This window comes from Dendrobates tinctorius, unplaced genomic scaffold, assembly GCF_039654945.1.
Source record: "Dendrobates tinctorius isolate UK_male_01 unplaced genomic scaffold, ASM3965494v1 ptg000070l, whole genome shotgun sequence".
Lineage (NCBI taxonomy): Eukaryota > Metazoa > Chordata > Amphibia > Anura > Dendrobatidae > Dendrobates > Dendrobates tinctorius.
In genome coordinates, this window is record NW_027361738.1 from 93,478,806 (window position 1) to 93,493,648 (window position 14,843).

At 40.1% G+C, this 14,843-nt stretch overlaps 1 protein-coding gene across 1 annotated transcript in view; it reads right to left on the reverse strand.

Annotated features, from left to right (window-relative positions):
• The window catches only part of DGKB (diacylglycerol kinase beta), a 738,755-nt gene that overhangs the window by 401,191 nt on the left and 322,721 nt on the right, over positions 1 to 14,843 (reverse strand). The window contains exons 14-15 of the mRNA XM_073582131.1: positions 11,730 to 11,846; positions 199 to 272 (exon numbers count right to left, since the gene is read on the reverse strand). Coding sequence (XP_073438232.1) covers positions 199 to 272; positions 11,730 to 11,846 — 191 coding nt within the window. The remainder of the gene's footprint in view (positions 1 to 198; positions 273 to 11,729; positions 11,847 to 14,843) is intronic.

Consider the following 14,843-nt stretch of genomic DNA (forward strand, 5'->3'; position numbering starts at 1 on the left):
TTTATAACTCAGCACAGTTTTAACTGCAACATGAGACAATATATGATCAATGGAGAGTAGAAGATGAGGACTGAATATACTGGAGTATTTTTATGTCAATTTTCTTGGTTTAGTGCTACTTTAAATTTACATACATAATTATTCACATGTCGTTCTTAATGGCTGGAATTAGTCTGAGAAGGCAGGTAGTTTACATACCTTTCTCCTTGCTTTCCACCACTTTTTGGATTTACAAAGACGAGTAGAGGATGTGTTCCTGCAATTGGAGTAATCTGGAGTAATCAAAAAGTAAAATTACCATGACTAGTAGTAACACTAGATCATAATCACAGCATTAATTTTTGTCCCCATATTCAATGAAAAGCTTAGCATTTTTTCTTAAAAAAAAAAAAGCAAAACTAAGCCAAAAGTTTGCAAACAAAGCAATTCCCTGATCTGTTCCTGACCATAAAAGTTGACGTGTCTCGAGGCATATGCCTCTTACTCCTCGTTTGCCTCAAAACGCGCCAACTTTTAGGCTCTAATAAGGGACTTTTTCCATACAAGTCTTTTTTGACCTGCCATCTTTTCACTGCAATGTTTTTAATCACTGAAACATAAAGCTTTGTACTTTTTAGATATCCCAGATTTTTTGCTTTTTGGATCATACCTGTAATATGGGCTTTGGATAACACCATTGTAGGGGAGTATGAGCGCACGCGATGTGGCTTGCAACCATATTGTAGAATTTGAATGTGGCTGTCAAGGTTAGAAAGTTCGGGGACCACTGATGAATAGTAAAGAGGTCTTTGTGATTGTGATGGCCCTACTCATTCAAGAGTATAAGTAAATGATTACGTTTTTTTGAGTGGGATGGATGGCTTTTATCGTACATGGCAATTAGTCCTGAATTTTAAATAAAATTTGCCTGAGGAATGAGTAGGTTCTACTCCGAAACACTTATCTCAAACCAAAATTATCCCAAAAGCAATTTGTGTCAGTCTAAATAACAAGAAAATACATCTGCACCACTAATCTCCACACAAAGAGGAAGTGGACAGAATAAACACACTATAGCACAAGAAAATCCTCAATGTAACTTACATGAAGAAGTGTGGACGAAACGCGCGTCGGGGTGGAGGGACACTTACCATATAAGTTACATTGCGTTTAGCTCAATTATATGATGGCTAATGTCAGCCTTGCTATAAGTGGTGGAAAAATCACAAGTACTTAGTCTCAGGATTTTCTTGGGCTATAGTTATTGCGCTCCCCCTTTTTATTTGCATTGTGCATTTTAATAAGATTTATATATGGGCTTTAAAACAGCAATATCTGCTTATATATTGGTACTACCGCCTTTTTTGGCGGCAGAGTCCATGATCTGCCTCACTCTTCTCTCCGTTCCATGAATTTTTTGAGTGATCCTGAATTAAATTTTTTTATGCTCAATTATTTCTCAACTCCACTATATTGGCCCTAAAAAGTTGTTGCCAAGATCCAGAGATTTTCCAAAAATCCTAGAGCTAATTTGAAATTGTAAATGCACAATAACTGCGTACTGTCACATATTCTGCACCACCATTTCCCCCAAAAGGCACCACTATGACTCCAGGCATACATGCGTGTGAATCTATCAAGGTGGGTAATTGTGCAGCTCAAAATGTATAATATGTGCTACAGGGGGAAAAAAAACTACGTTCACACACAGAGCATTTGAACCGCGCATGCGCACTCCTTGCAGTGCCAATGGCATTAATGGGCATGCGCCATCTCAATGCGCAAGGAGGGGAGAAGACTCACTATGCGCGTGCTCAAACCTCTTGTATTAAGAGCTACAGAAGGACATTGTCATGGACAATGATGGACAGGGATGGGTAGAATCCTTACTATTGCCTCATTTTTGGCAATTGATTGTATGGACAAATATTAATAGTTTTTGACATATGATGCAATAGTTTTTCATTTTTAAAAGCAAAATGTAAAAATATATATTAATTAAAGGGAATCTGTCACCTATTTTTTCGACTATAAGCTGCCGGCACCGCCATCAGGGGATTATCTCCAGCATTCTGTAATGCATTCTGTAATGCTGTAGATAAGCCCCCGATGTTACCTGAAAGAGAAGAAAAACGAGTTAGATTATACTCACCAGGGGGGTGGTCCGGGTCCGGTCCGGGTACGATGGGTGTCGGGGTCCGGTCCGGCGCCTCCCATCTTCTAACAATGACGTCCTCTTCTTTGCTTCCCGTTGCGGCTCCGGCACAGGTGCACTGCTCTGTCCTATTGAGGGCAGAGCAGAGTACTGCAGTGTGCCAGCGCCGGACCTCTCTGACCTTTCCCGGTGCCTACGCACTGCAGTACTCTGCTCTGCCCTCAACAGGACAGAGCAGTGCACCTGTGCCGGAGCCACGATGGGAAGAAAAGAAGAGGATGTCATCGCTAGAAGATGGGAGGCACCAGACCGGACCGCAACACCCATCGGACCAGACCTGGACCGCCCCTAGGTGAGTATTATATAACTCTTTTTTCTTCTCTTTCAGGTTACATCGGGGGCTTAGCTACAGCATTACAGAATGCATTACAGAATGCTGGAGATAATCCCCTGATGGCGGTGGCCGCAGCTTATAGTAAAAAAAAAAAATAGGTGACAGATTCCCTTTAAAAAATGAGAAATAATAATTCATTCTCTTAAAAACAGAAAAAAAAATCATCAGCTTCCCAAAATGTGAAAAATTCTCAAAAATGACATTCTTTTTAACTTTTGGAACTACAGAATGAAAGGAAATCTTAAAAGAGTACAAAGCTACAAACTCAGGCGCCGGGAAGGAGGATATATTACCCAGACTAAATACGGAGTTTGCTGCAGTTAATTAAATTATTAACATGTTTAGAAAATACATTAACAAAGCGAATAAATACAATTTAGCGAAAACAAGAAAGGAAAAAAAAAAAATTCTCGTTAAAGATTCAACTCGTGGAAATACAAAGCGTTCCGTGTAACAATAATTGCAGTTGTCAAACGTATAAGTAATACATTCACCGCTGCTTAATATAATACTGGAACTAATTAAAATTGATTAAACATTTCACGGCTCGCCCTCTTGCATATTACCAAGGTATTGACATCCAGGGTTTCTTTCATTTTTCATCAATTTTAGTTATTTATTTCAATTTCAATAACCATAAAATCATCTATTGTAGCGAAGGATAAACTAAACTTAACACGACAAAGATAAAGTGCTCAGCCCGCGTCCCTGCGGACCCAGGTTAATTAATGAGCCTCATCCTAAGGTTATACATGATCTATTACTTCCTCTAATTAGAAGTAATAATCATGATCATTATTCTGGTTAGCAAGACTGGAATAAGATGAATGTGCTTAAGTATGATTAATAAGAAGAGAAAAAGAAGAAATTCAGATGATCACGGACAAACCTAACATATTAGTACTGACTCCGGCAAGAAGTTCTATCATATTCTCATTTTACAACTGCGGATTGAATTAACTGGAATACGAGCATTTATTATTTTTAATTTATTTGTATCTGCAGTTTTCTAATGAACGGAACATTAAACCCATCATCAGATCATTTCTTTATCGTTTAGATATTTTTTCTTTATTTTTTTAATTTTTTTTTTAAAACCAATAAAAATCTAAATTATATTAAAGAAATATTTATAATTAGAAAAATAAAAAAAAGATTATAGATTATTAGCATGTTGGATATTTATTATCATTGCCATTTATTTACTTATTTTGTCATTTTGATTTATGAACCCTTTTCACTATGATAAGGAATTTTGCTTGACAAAGGAGTCTGTCTTAAAGAAGCACTCCTCTTCCTCCTTGTCCTCTTCCTCCTCCTCCTCCTCCTTGTCCTCGTCTTCCCATCAAAATTTGTATCCTCGTAATATATTGCAGTCACCATATTATATAGCACTGTGTACTTACAATTGCTCATTTTGCCTTTCTACCCAGCTAATTCTTCTCTTTTCTATTAGGTCTATGATATCACGTGATTAAAAACTGACTAGCTGAATCCTTCTAAGCTCCATGTAGAAACAGGAGGTCAATTTTTCCTGTACGAGTCATAAGTCACTGCAATAGTCTATGGCAGGGAAAAGAGGGAGCAGCTGGGTCAGGAGGTGAAGAGGGGAGTGATTTGTGCAGGGACAAGAGACTTCCTGTTTCTACACAGAGCAGAGAAAAGAGAAAAAATAGCTAAGGAGAAAGGCAAAATGAGCAGATGTAAGTACACAGTGCTGTATGATATGGTTAATGAAAGCAAACAAAAGCCAGCTCACCAAGTGTTCATCGCAGACCTCGGAGCTCCGTCTGGACTGACGTGTATTCAATAGGAAAAAGCAATTAGTTCCAGCTGCGTGTAAAAAATTTCTTCTTTATTTCAACATTAAAATTATGTCATCTTCATAGTAAATGCCATACACACGGACACGGCAACTCGTTTCGATCTGTAAGATCTTTGTCAGAGCCATCACAAAGATCTTACAGATCGAAACGCGTTGCCGTGTCCGTGTGTATGGCATTTACTATGAAGATGACATAATTTTAACGTTGAAATAAAGAAGAAATATGATATGGTTGATGCAACATATAAAGAGGATACAAACTTTGATGAGAGGAGGAGAAGAAGTTGGAGGAGGAGGAGGAGTGCTTCCTTAAAGGGAATATTTAATAACGACATCCCATGTCCAATGTATTGCGGCATGCAGCACTATTTTTCCTGATAAAAGGACAAATCCCTCAATTATACGATTCTTGGATCCTTATGATGCCAGTGATATTAATCATATTATAGACATAGGAAGGTGTTGTAGCTTATTATATGAAGCCATGCGGTGTTAAAGAGAATGCATCATCCGAAAATTATCTTTCAGTGACCGTTCCTGAATAGGCCCTAACGACCAGCCAATTTTTTTTTTGTTACAGCTCACCTCCTCCTCCTCCTGTACAATGACTGATAACACCTCTATAAACAGTACATAGCACAGGATCCATCATTCACAATAGGCCATGTCACAGCTCACCTCCTGCTCCTCCTGTACAATGACTGATAACACCTCTATATACAGTAGATAACACAGGATCCACCATTCACAATAGGGGATGTCACAGCTCTCCTCCTCCTTCTCCTGTACAATGACTGATAACACCTCTATATACAGTAGATAACACAGGATCCACCATTCACAATAGGCGATGTCACAGATCACCTCCTCCTCCTCCTGTACAATGACTGATAACACCTCTATATACAGTAGATAACACAGTATCCACCATTCACAATAGGCGATGTCACAGCTCTCCTCCTCCTCCTGTACAATGACTGATAACACCTCTATATACAGTAGATAACACAGGATCCACCATTCACAATAGGCGATGTCATAGCTCACCTCCTCCTCCTGTACAATGACTGATAACACCTCTATATACAGTAGATAACACAGGATCCATCATTCACAATAGGGGATGTCACAGCTCACCTCCTCCTCCTGTACAATGACTGATAACACCTCTATATAGAGTAGATAACACAGGATCCACCATTCACAATAGGCGATGTCACAGATCACCTCCTCCTCCTGTACAATGACTGATAACACCTCTATATACAGTAGATAATACAGGATCCACCATTCACAATAGGCGATGTCACAGCTCACCTCCTCCTCCTGTACAATGACTGATAACACCTCTATATACAGTAGATAACACAGGATCCACCATTCACAATAGGCGATGTCACAGCTTCTCTTCACAATGACCTTTACACACACTAAATGCTTTAATATAAAATATAGAGTCCATCTATTTCTCCTAATGTACTTTTTTGTATTTAACTTTTTTGCAATGCTTTATAAAAAAAACTAATGCAAATTATTTTATTATCTATCTATGTATCTATCTATAAAGATGTGATTGTATATATATATATATATATATATATATATATATATATATAACAGTAAAAAAAAATAGGCAGCACTCAAATTAAATGTGAAAAAAAGTGGATACTTTACTGATCCTCAAGTGGCAACGTTTCAACGGTGACCCGTCTTTATCAAGCCAAAGACGGGTCACCGTTGAAACGTTGCCACTTGAGGATCAGTAAAGTATCCACTTTTTTTCACATTTAATTTGAGTGCTGCCTATTTTTTTTACTCTTGTTAATTTGGCTGTTTGGACACTGCTGAATAGGTTTTGCACCAACTATTTAATTTTGGTAGTGCTGCCCTTTTTTTGATTTATATATATATATATATATATATATATTCTTTTTTTTAAATGTCAATCATGATCCAGAAAATAAAAAAGTAAATAAATGGAAAAAAAAAAGAAAAAAGACATGACTTGGCCACCAAGGTGAGAGCCACTCTTTGCTCCTTGATTATGACCTAATAGAACATATGGCCGGGAGTTTTCTTAGCAAGTAAGCCCCTATAATGCTGTAGAATGAGAAAGCCGTGCAGCGCGGCACTAATTAGAAGACAATGGATGATACAAGAGAAGTAGAGATCAGGTTTTAAAGCGCTATAAAATTTTGAAGAGGCATTAATTGCAATAAATCTATGAACTCCCTGTACTTAGCCTGCCATTGCCAAATAATGACCAGGGAGACATCGCCAAGTCATCAGATTTTATTGCCTCATAATTAGAAGCTCACACTTGAGGCCGAGCAGTGGGTTTTCATCATAATGTCTCAATAATTTGTTATTATTATATCCAATATGTCAGCATTCAACCTGAACTCAACTCTCCCTCTGATTTTTTCTATGAGTATTATATTTACGTTGACATTTCCTCATTTACGTCGGATTGGAAAATATTCTATTCAGTCCTATTATTAAAGATGAGCATATCGATCTGTAATAAATCAAACGCATTACGAATTTCCCCAAAATTTCACGTCTTTCACTTATTACACATCCAGCTGGCTCCTCGGGGGCGGGTCTTTGGTACTGCCTGCATTGAGGCTATTGGTTGAGCTTTTGCAGTGAAGTTGGGAGGCAATGGACGTTGTTGAAGTCAATGATGTACACTTCCACCCATGTGACCGTGTGGACTACAGCACCAAAAGAATTAAACAATTGTGTAGAGGACCAAGGAGATGCAGCAATGGCAGAGGCAAAGTCAGAACAAGCAAGATAGTATACTCGCTCCATATTGAATTTACCAATGGAAAATAGCAAATTTCGGACTCGTTCATCGCTACCTAAAATACTTGTTAATCATAAGCAGAAAACAGAATCAGATTTTTTTCATTGATAGTCAAGGTACAGCTGGCATGTCACTCTCCGCAAGGAGAAACCTTACTTCTTAGACCCTAGTCCAGAGCCTCTCACCTAGCCAAATCAGATCTCATACTTTGCACTGACGAGAGCCAACAGCTCGAAACACCGTGTCTGCAAATTGAGATTCTGATTTGGCTTGTATCCTAAGTCACACTACAAGACTCGTTAAAGGGTTGATTGTGACTTGTAGGATCGCTACTACCAATAGGTGGCGCTGTAGAGTAAAAGTCCTCTTTCTTTCAGAAGAGGCAATTTGCACAGTGCCTTTATAGATATTTAACTCACACCACTTTACTTCCAACCCCCCAAAAAATTAATGCATTAAAAAGAAGTAAAAAAAATACATAAAAAAGCTCAGTTTTGCCTTAAATATTCAGCTACAGTGCCTACAAGTAGTATTCAACCCCCTGCAGATTTAGCAGGTTTACACATTCGGAATTAACTTGGCATTGTGACATTTGGACTGTAGATCGGCCTGGAAGTGTGAAATGCACTTCAGCAAAAAAGAATGTTATTTCTTTGTTTAATTTTTTTTTAAATTGTGAAAAGTTTATTCAGAGGGTCATTTATTATTCAGCCCCTCAAACCACCAGAATTCTGTTTGGTTCCCCTAAAGTATTAAGAAGTATTTCAGGCACAAAGAACAATGAGCTTCACATGTTTGGATTAATTATCTCTTTTTCCAGCCTTTTCTGACTATTTAAGACCCTCCCCAAACTTGTGAACAGCACTCATACATGGTCAACATGGGAAAGACAAAGGAGCATTCCAAGGCCATCAGAGACAAGATCGTGGAGGGTCACAAGGCTGGCAAGGGGTACAAAACCCTTTCCAAGGAGTTGGGCCTACCTGTCTCCACTGTTGGGAGCATCATCCGGAAGTGGAAGGCTTATGGAACTACTGTTAGCCTTCCACGGCCTGGACAGCCTTTGAAAGTTTCCTCCCGTGCCGAGGCCAGGCTTGTCCGAAGAGTCAAGGCTAACCCAAGGACAACAAGGAAGGAGCTCCGGGAAGATCTCATGGCAGTGGGGACATTGGTTTCAGTCAATACCATAAGTAACGTACTCCACCGCAATGGTCTCCGTTCCAGACGAGCCCGTAAGGTACCTTTACTTTCAAAGCGTCATGTCAAGGCTCGTCTACAGTTTGCTCATGATCACTTGGAGGACTCTGAGACAGACTGGTTCAAGGTTCTCTGGTCTGATGAGACCAAGATCGAGATCTTTGGTGCCAACGACACACATGACGTTTGGAGACTGGATGGCACTGCATACGACCCCAAGAATACCATCCCTACAGTCAAGCATGGTGGTGGCAGCATCATGCTGTGGGGCTGTTTCTCAGCCAAGGGGCCTGGCCATCTGGTCCGCATCCAAGGGAAGATGGATAGCACGGCCTACCTGGAGATTTTGGCCAAGAACCTCCGCTCCTCCATCAAGGATCTTAAGATGGGTCGTCATTTCATCTTTCAACAAGACAACGACCCAAAGCACACAGCCAAGAAAACCAAGGCCTGGTTCAAGAGGCAAAAAATCAAGGTGTTGGAGTGGCCTAGTCAGTCTCCTGACCTTAACCCAATTGAAAACTTGTGGAAGGAGCTCAAGATTAAAGTCCACATGAGACACCCAAAGAACCTAGATAACTTGGAGAAGATCTGCATGGAGGAGTGGGCCAAGATAACTCCAGAGACCTGTGCCGGCCTGATCAGGTCTTATAAAAGACGATTATTAGCTGTAATTGCAAACAAGGGTTATTCCACAAAATATTAAACCTGGGGGTTGAATAATAATTGACCCACACTTGTATGTTTAAAATTTATTAAAATTTAACTGAGCAACATAACTTTTTGGTTTGTAAGATTTATGCATCTGTTAATAAATCCTGCTCTTGTGTGAAGTTTGAAGGCTCTAACTTATTTGCATCTTATCAAACCTGCTAAATCTGCAGGGGGTTGAATACTACTTGTAGGCACTGTATTTCCCAGGGTTGTACACTATAATTAGAGTTCACAGTATAATATTGAAAAATATTACTTGCAATACCACTCCTATCCACATGGTGCGCTGTTTAAAGGAAGTATGCCCACAAGTCACATGGAAAAAGAAAGTTAATCTAGTATTTAGACTCTATGTATATTCTAAGACACTGTTTAGTGGTGAAAACATTGTGGGGAAGTTAGGTTTCTTGTGGAGATTGTAAGGTAGCGCTTGTCATTAAGGTTGGGGATACTCGCTAGGCCGCCAAATAACCAGGTCCGGCACGGGTTTCTCATAGAACTCCAACAGTCCATGCGGTTTATTAAGCATCATAAACCATGAACAGCAACAGAAAGTTCATATCAAAAGCATAGTGTCCATGACAGAGCTCCACTCTGTTAACCCTGTAGTCACACAGGTTATGCAATGTCCAATACGCAGGCTCTCTAGCCTCACAGTTATCTTCCCCCATGGCCGGGTTAACTTATGGTTGCTTCACCACACTGCAAACGTCCATTCCCTCCCCTGGGAACTCTCAGGCACTTGCAGCCATTAAACACAGCGTCCACACGTGCTGTTAGGAAGGCAGCCACATCTTCTTGATGAGACCTTCCATATGGACCAATTGGGTTCAAGCATTCACTCATGTGACCTACCCTGGTCACCTTATATGGTCCATAGCCACGCCCACTGGATCACATGGCTATGACCTCATCGCAGGTCCTTCACACACATCCACTTTACTATGTCGTTCTAGACACCGCCCCTAGGTGGGGTTGTAGGTAGCTGGTACCACCCGTCTCACCAGCTACCTGGAAAGTTTTCCCTGCCACAGTGTAACGAAAGCTCAGCAGTACCTCTGCTGATCAACACACATATTCAAGCTTCCATCCCAAGGCCACCTACCTTGGGATACATAACGATCATTCAGCATCCTGCCACTCATCCTCTCTCCTGGGACACCCACACAGCGCCCCCTTGCGGAAACAGTGGTCACTACACCACAAGATGTTGCCATTTTGTGCGCCAAATTTATCAAAGAGCCAGACAATATTTGATAAATTTGGAGCATCTTTACATGTAACACTTTTGTCTACAGACTTTTTGTCACTTTTTACTCCACTCCACTGCTGGAATAAGTTTGTGCCTTTTTTTAATGAAAAAAGTAGCAATTCCTAAATCTGGATTAACCCCCCATTTGCATAGCTAGCCGCATCCACTTTATAAGTGAGGCGAGAATGGAGTTAAATTGCAAAAAAGTTGTACATTTTTTAGCAAAACTGGTGCAAGTCAATATTTGTAAGATTTTGACTCCAGAAAACCGGTGCAAACACTTTGACGCATGCCCCTTTATGTTTTCCAGAAAAGGGTTTCACATTTTAGATATTTATGGCAAATCCACTGGGGTCTTCATCTCCTTTTCCAGAAACCATCACAGCTTTCAATGCCCAGAGGAGGAGACCAAACAGACACCCAGTGGTAGGTCACTGGACACATCTCTCCACAGAAGGCCATGGAAGTTTTATATATGGTAGATATACTATGTTACCAAACGGTTCCAATTTTAGAAGAACAATCCTTTGCCAAAGGAGTGTGGCTGATGCGCTGTCCACCAAAGATAGATGTTTTGGGGTTGTTCCTGGGCATTTTGGTGTTTTTTCTGGATAGTCCTAGAGGTGGGGTTTAAATGTCTGCATTTTGGACATTTAGTTATTGGGAAGTATGCAGTAGATCACACTTACGGTACCTGGCGGTTTGCACAATTTCCATACACTTGATCAAAAAGCACCAAAAAAAGTCATTTGTCCAGTTCTTGACTTGGCTTGCTGACAGAGGATTAAGGGACCTGTGTTCTCCCCATATCAGTAAATTATATGAGTGTGAGAGATGCAGGGACTAGTGATGAGTGAGTATACTCGTTGCTCGGACATGCTCGGGTGTCCTCCGAGTATTTTGGCGCGCTCGGAGATTTAGTTTTCGTAGCCTCAGCTGCATGATTTGCGGCTGCTAGACAGGCTGAATACATGTGAAGAATGCCTGTTTGTTAGGGAATCTCTACATGTATTCAGGCTGTCTAGCAGCCGCAAATCATGCAGCTGAGACGACGAAAACTAAATCTCCGAGCACGTCAAAATACTCGGAGGACACCCAAGCATGTCCGAGCAACGAGTATACTCGCTCATCACTATCTATTATCTATCTTTCCATCTATTATATCTATCTATTATCTATTGCTCTATTAGCTATCTATGATCTATCTCTCTATTATCTATATATTACTGTCCAAATTTTGAGGAGAAAAATGGGAAAGAAAACTTTTTTTTAATAAAATGGTGAGGCAAGAGTGGAACGTTGCTGCAGGCCGAGCAACGAGTATACTCGCTCATCACTAGCAGGAACCAAATACAATACAATATTAGAATGTGCTATATACATAACAATTTGCATCCAAACCTGAAGTCCTTGTCCGTCCACCGTTACCGAGTTTGCTCTTTGCATTTTCACTCTTTCACCAGATTTGTGTCCTTGCTGGGAGCAGTTCTTCTCTCTTTTCACCGTTGACTGTCTCTCCTGTAAGAAAAGGGAACATTTCCCTAGAGATCATTCAATGTAACTAGTTTGCACAATTTTTAGTATTTTTGAATATCATATCTTATAAAATAATTTTGGACCATAAAACAAGACCTCCCAAATCAGGATGTACAGATACAGAACAGGTGATTTTCAGATCTCATACACATCTCATAGCCATGCAAAGCACCCGCAATTGCCGGAGAATGGTATCTCTGTATGGCACCATTTTTCCAGTAGAAGCCATACTTTTATTGTATACTTCCAAGGAACGCCATACAATGGAACATGCTACAATGCATTTGGAGACATATGGAGGAACAAAATAGGCTGCAGATTTCTATGGTTCAAAGAGTATATCTCGCACAGGAGGACCTGTCTTGTCCTTGCTTTGTGAAATACTATATTTCTCCTGTGGTGGGGTTGCAGAGAAAACAGAACACTTAAAGCTGATCACTGGGGTCTAAGCATGGAGACACTTTGAGATCAACTTATTGTCAAGGGAGCTTTGTAACAAATAGGGATTGTCGAAAGGTGAGAAACACTTCGACATGTTTTGGATGACCAAAGTTGGATAAGACCGTACTTCAATCTAGTGCTCTCTCGAAAAGGTGCAAGGTTCAGTCTATATATGGGATCATAAAAGGTCCTAACAAACCTGTTACGACTGTCATATTCCAACCGACAGACTAATATATATATATATTTTTTTTTTTGAGGGGGTGGAGATTTATTCTGAGATGACCCAACACATGGGAGAAAAGATATGGAAAAGGACAATCAAGAACAAGACAGATCGAGACAATTGGAGACATTTTCATTGAGAAATCTAAAGACCCTAGAGAATAATTCAGTGGCACCCACTTTTGGAGGTACTCTATAAGTTAGGAGGATTTGCCATCACCTAATGTAGACCCATAAACTTTGATATGACTCATGGTGTAATTATTTTTACTGCACACCTCTGCTTTCCCTATTGCAATTGGTGAACCTGTCCAATTTTGTTCTTGGATAAACAAAGCTAGACAAGACCATAATTTTGTTATTCATTTAGTGCTCCTTCCAAAAAGATCAGACCCCATTCTAGACTGTGATTAATAAAACATTCTGACAACGCCATAATGGCTGTCATAGTCCAACCAATGTGGAACAATGTTCTTGTCGTAGATTTATTCTGAGATGACTCATCTCATGAGGGAAGAGAAAAGAAGAAGACAATGATGAATGAGATGGATGGAGACAAGTCTACAAAGAACTTGTCATTGAGAAATCTAAAGACCCTAGAGAACAATTCACATTTCATTGGCACCATCTGTTGGAGGTACTTTGCATGCTGGGAGGTTCTCGCAATCTCTTCATTGCTGTCATAGTCTAACTCATGGAGAACCCCTTCGACATGTTTTTAGAGGACCAAAGTTAGAGAAGACAATTCTCTTCTTATCCATTTAGTGCTTTTTCCAAAATGCCCCATAATAAAACATGGGCTATAAAAAGTTCTGGTAACCTCATCATGGTAACATAATAGATTTTTTTTTAAAATTTGGATGAGACAATCAAACTCAAGGGAAAAGACAGGAAAAGTGGAGGACAAGATGAATGGAAATAATGACAAAAAGAACTGGTCATTGAGCAAACTAAAAACCATAAAGCTGGATTCACATTTCAGTGGCACCTTCTGTCGGACGTACTCAATAGGTATTGAGGATTTTCTCAGACAGAAGGCTGTGGCATAGTATCGATTTATCACATTGGTCATTCATTTTTTTACTATTCATCTCTGCTTTTCCAGTGCACATGCCAAACATAGTTGTCACGATCCATTTTTGGATCTGTGTCAGTTTGGACTTCTCAGATATAAAATTTTTTCCTTTCAGGCCATCGGGGGTTAATGTCAGTTCCCCCCCCCTGGTGGCCGCTGGTGTTACTACATGTTTAGTTAGTCTGCTGTTGTTGACCACTCTCACCTTCCTATATAAGGTCACCTGAGGCATCAGCTGGTATTGGTGATATACTTCCTTTTGGATACCAACCGTGGTCAATACAGGAGCTGGCTGAGAACAGTGGTGCTTCTGCTGATTGCTGATCTGGTGCCTTACTCTGCTGCTCAGTGCATTGCAGCAGAGAAAGCTAAGTGTTGTTTGTCTTACCTTGTCTGTTATGTTTCCTTGGTGTTCTATTAGTGCAGCGGTGGGACCAGTGTCCTCACTTACCAATTCCCTAGTGAGGGATAGGTGCAGGGTAAGTGAGGGACAAGGTATCCGGCTCGGCGACAGGTTGAAAGACCCTGTATAGGAACGTCAGGTTAGTTTAGGACTCAGCTGCAGCAGAGTGCAGGATGTGTCCCTTTCCCCATTCCCTATAGCAGGGCCAACCATTGTAATTGTGTCCCCGGTGTTCCCTTGTATGTTCAGTTGTTTTGGTGACCGACCGATCGTCAGGTCGCGTCACGCAGGCCCAGTCCTATATCGTGTGACAATAGTTCACAAATGTCAACAATGAACCTAAGAAAAGTCAGGACCTCCCAGTGGTATATTTATATTATCATCATCACAATGACAGACTTCTTGGTTGAAAAGAAACTTCCAAATTCTCCTCCGTTATTTAAAAAAAATAACACTTTCTCAAATTTTTACTTTGTGTCTGAATGCGTCTTCCTATTTTTTTTTTATAACTGATCTACTTACCTATATATTTGTGTATATTAATTGCTCTAGCGATTAAATAGACCCTAAAGGGCTCTGTTTATCAAAGTGTTTGAAAACCGGGTGTCTGGGGGGCTAATTAGGAAAAAATGTGATGCATCATCAAAAAACAGCTGTTCATCGCGCTAGTAAAGTCAGATTTGTATATTTTAAGCACATCAATTCCATAAGGGTCGCATCAATTTGAGTTTCTGGCGTTTCGTTTTTTTGAATGGGCGTCGTAATATAAAAATTCATTGACTGAGTCGAGAATGTGAATCCACGATCCAACTTGGGATCGAACTTCACGAGACTA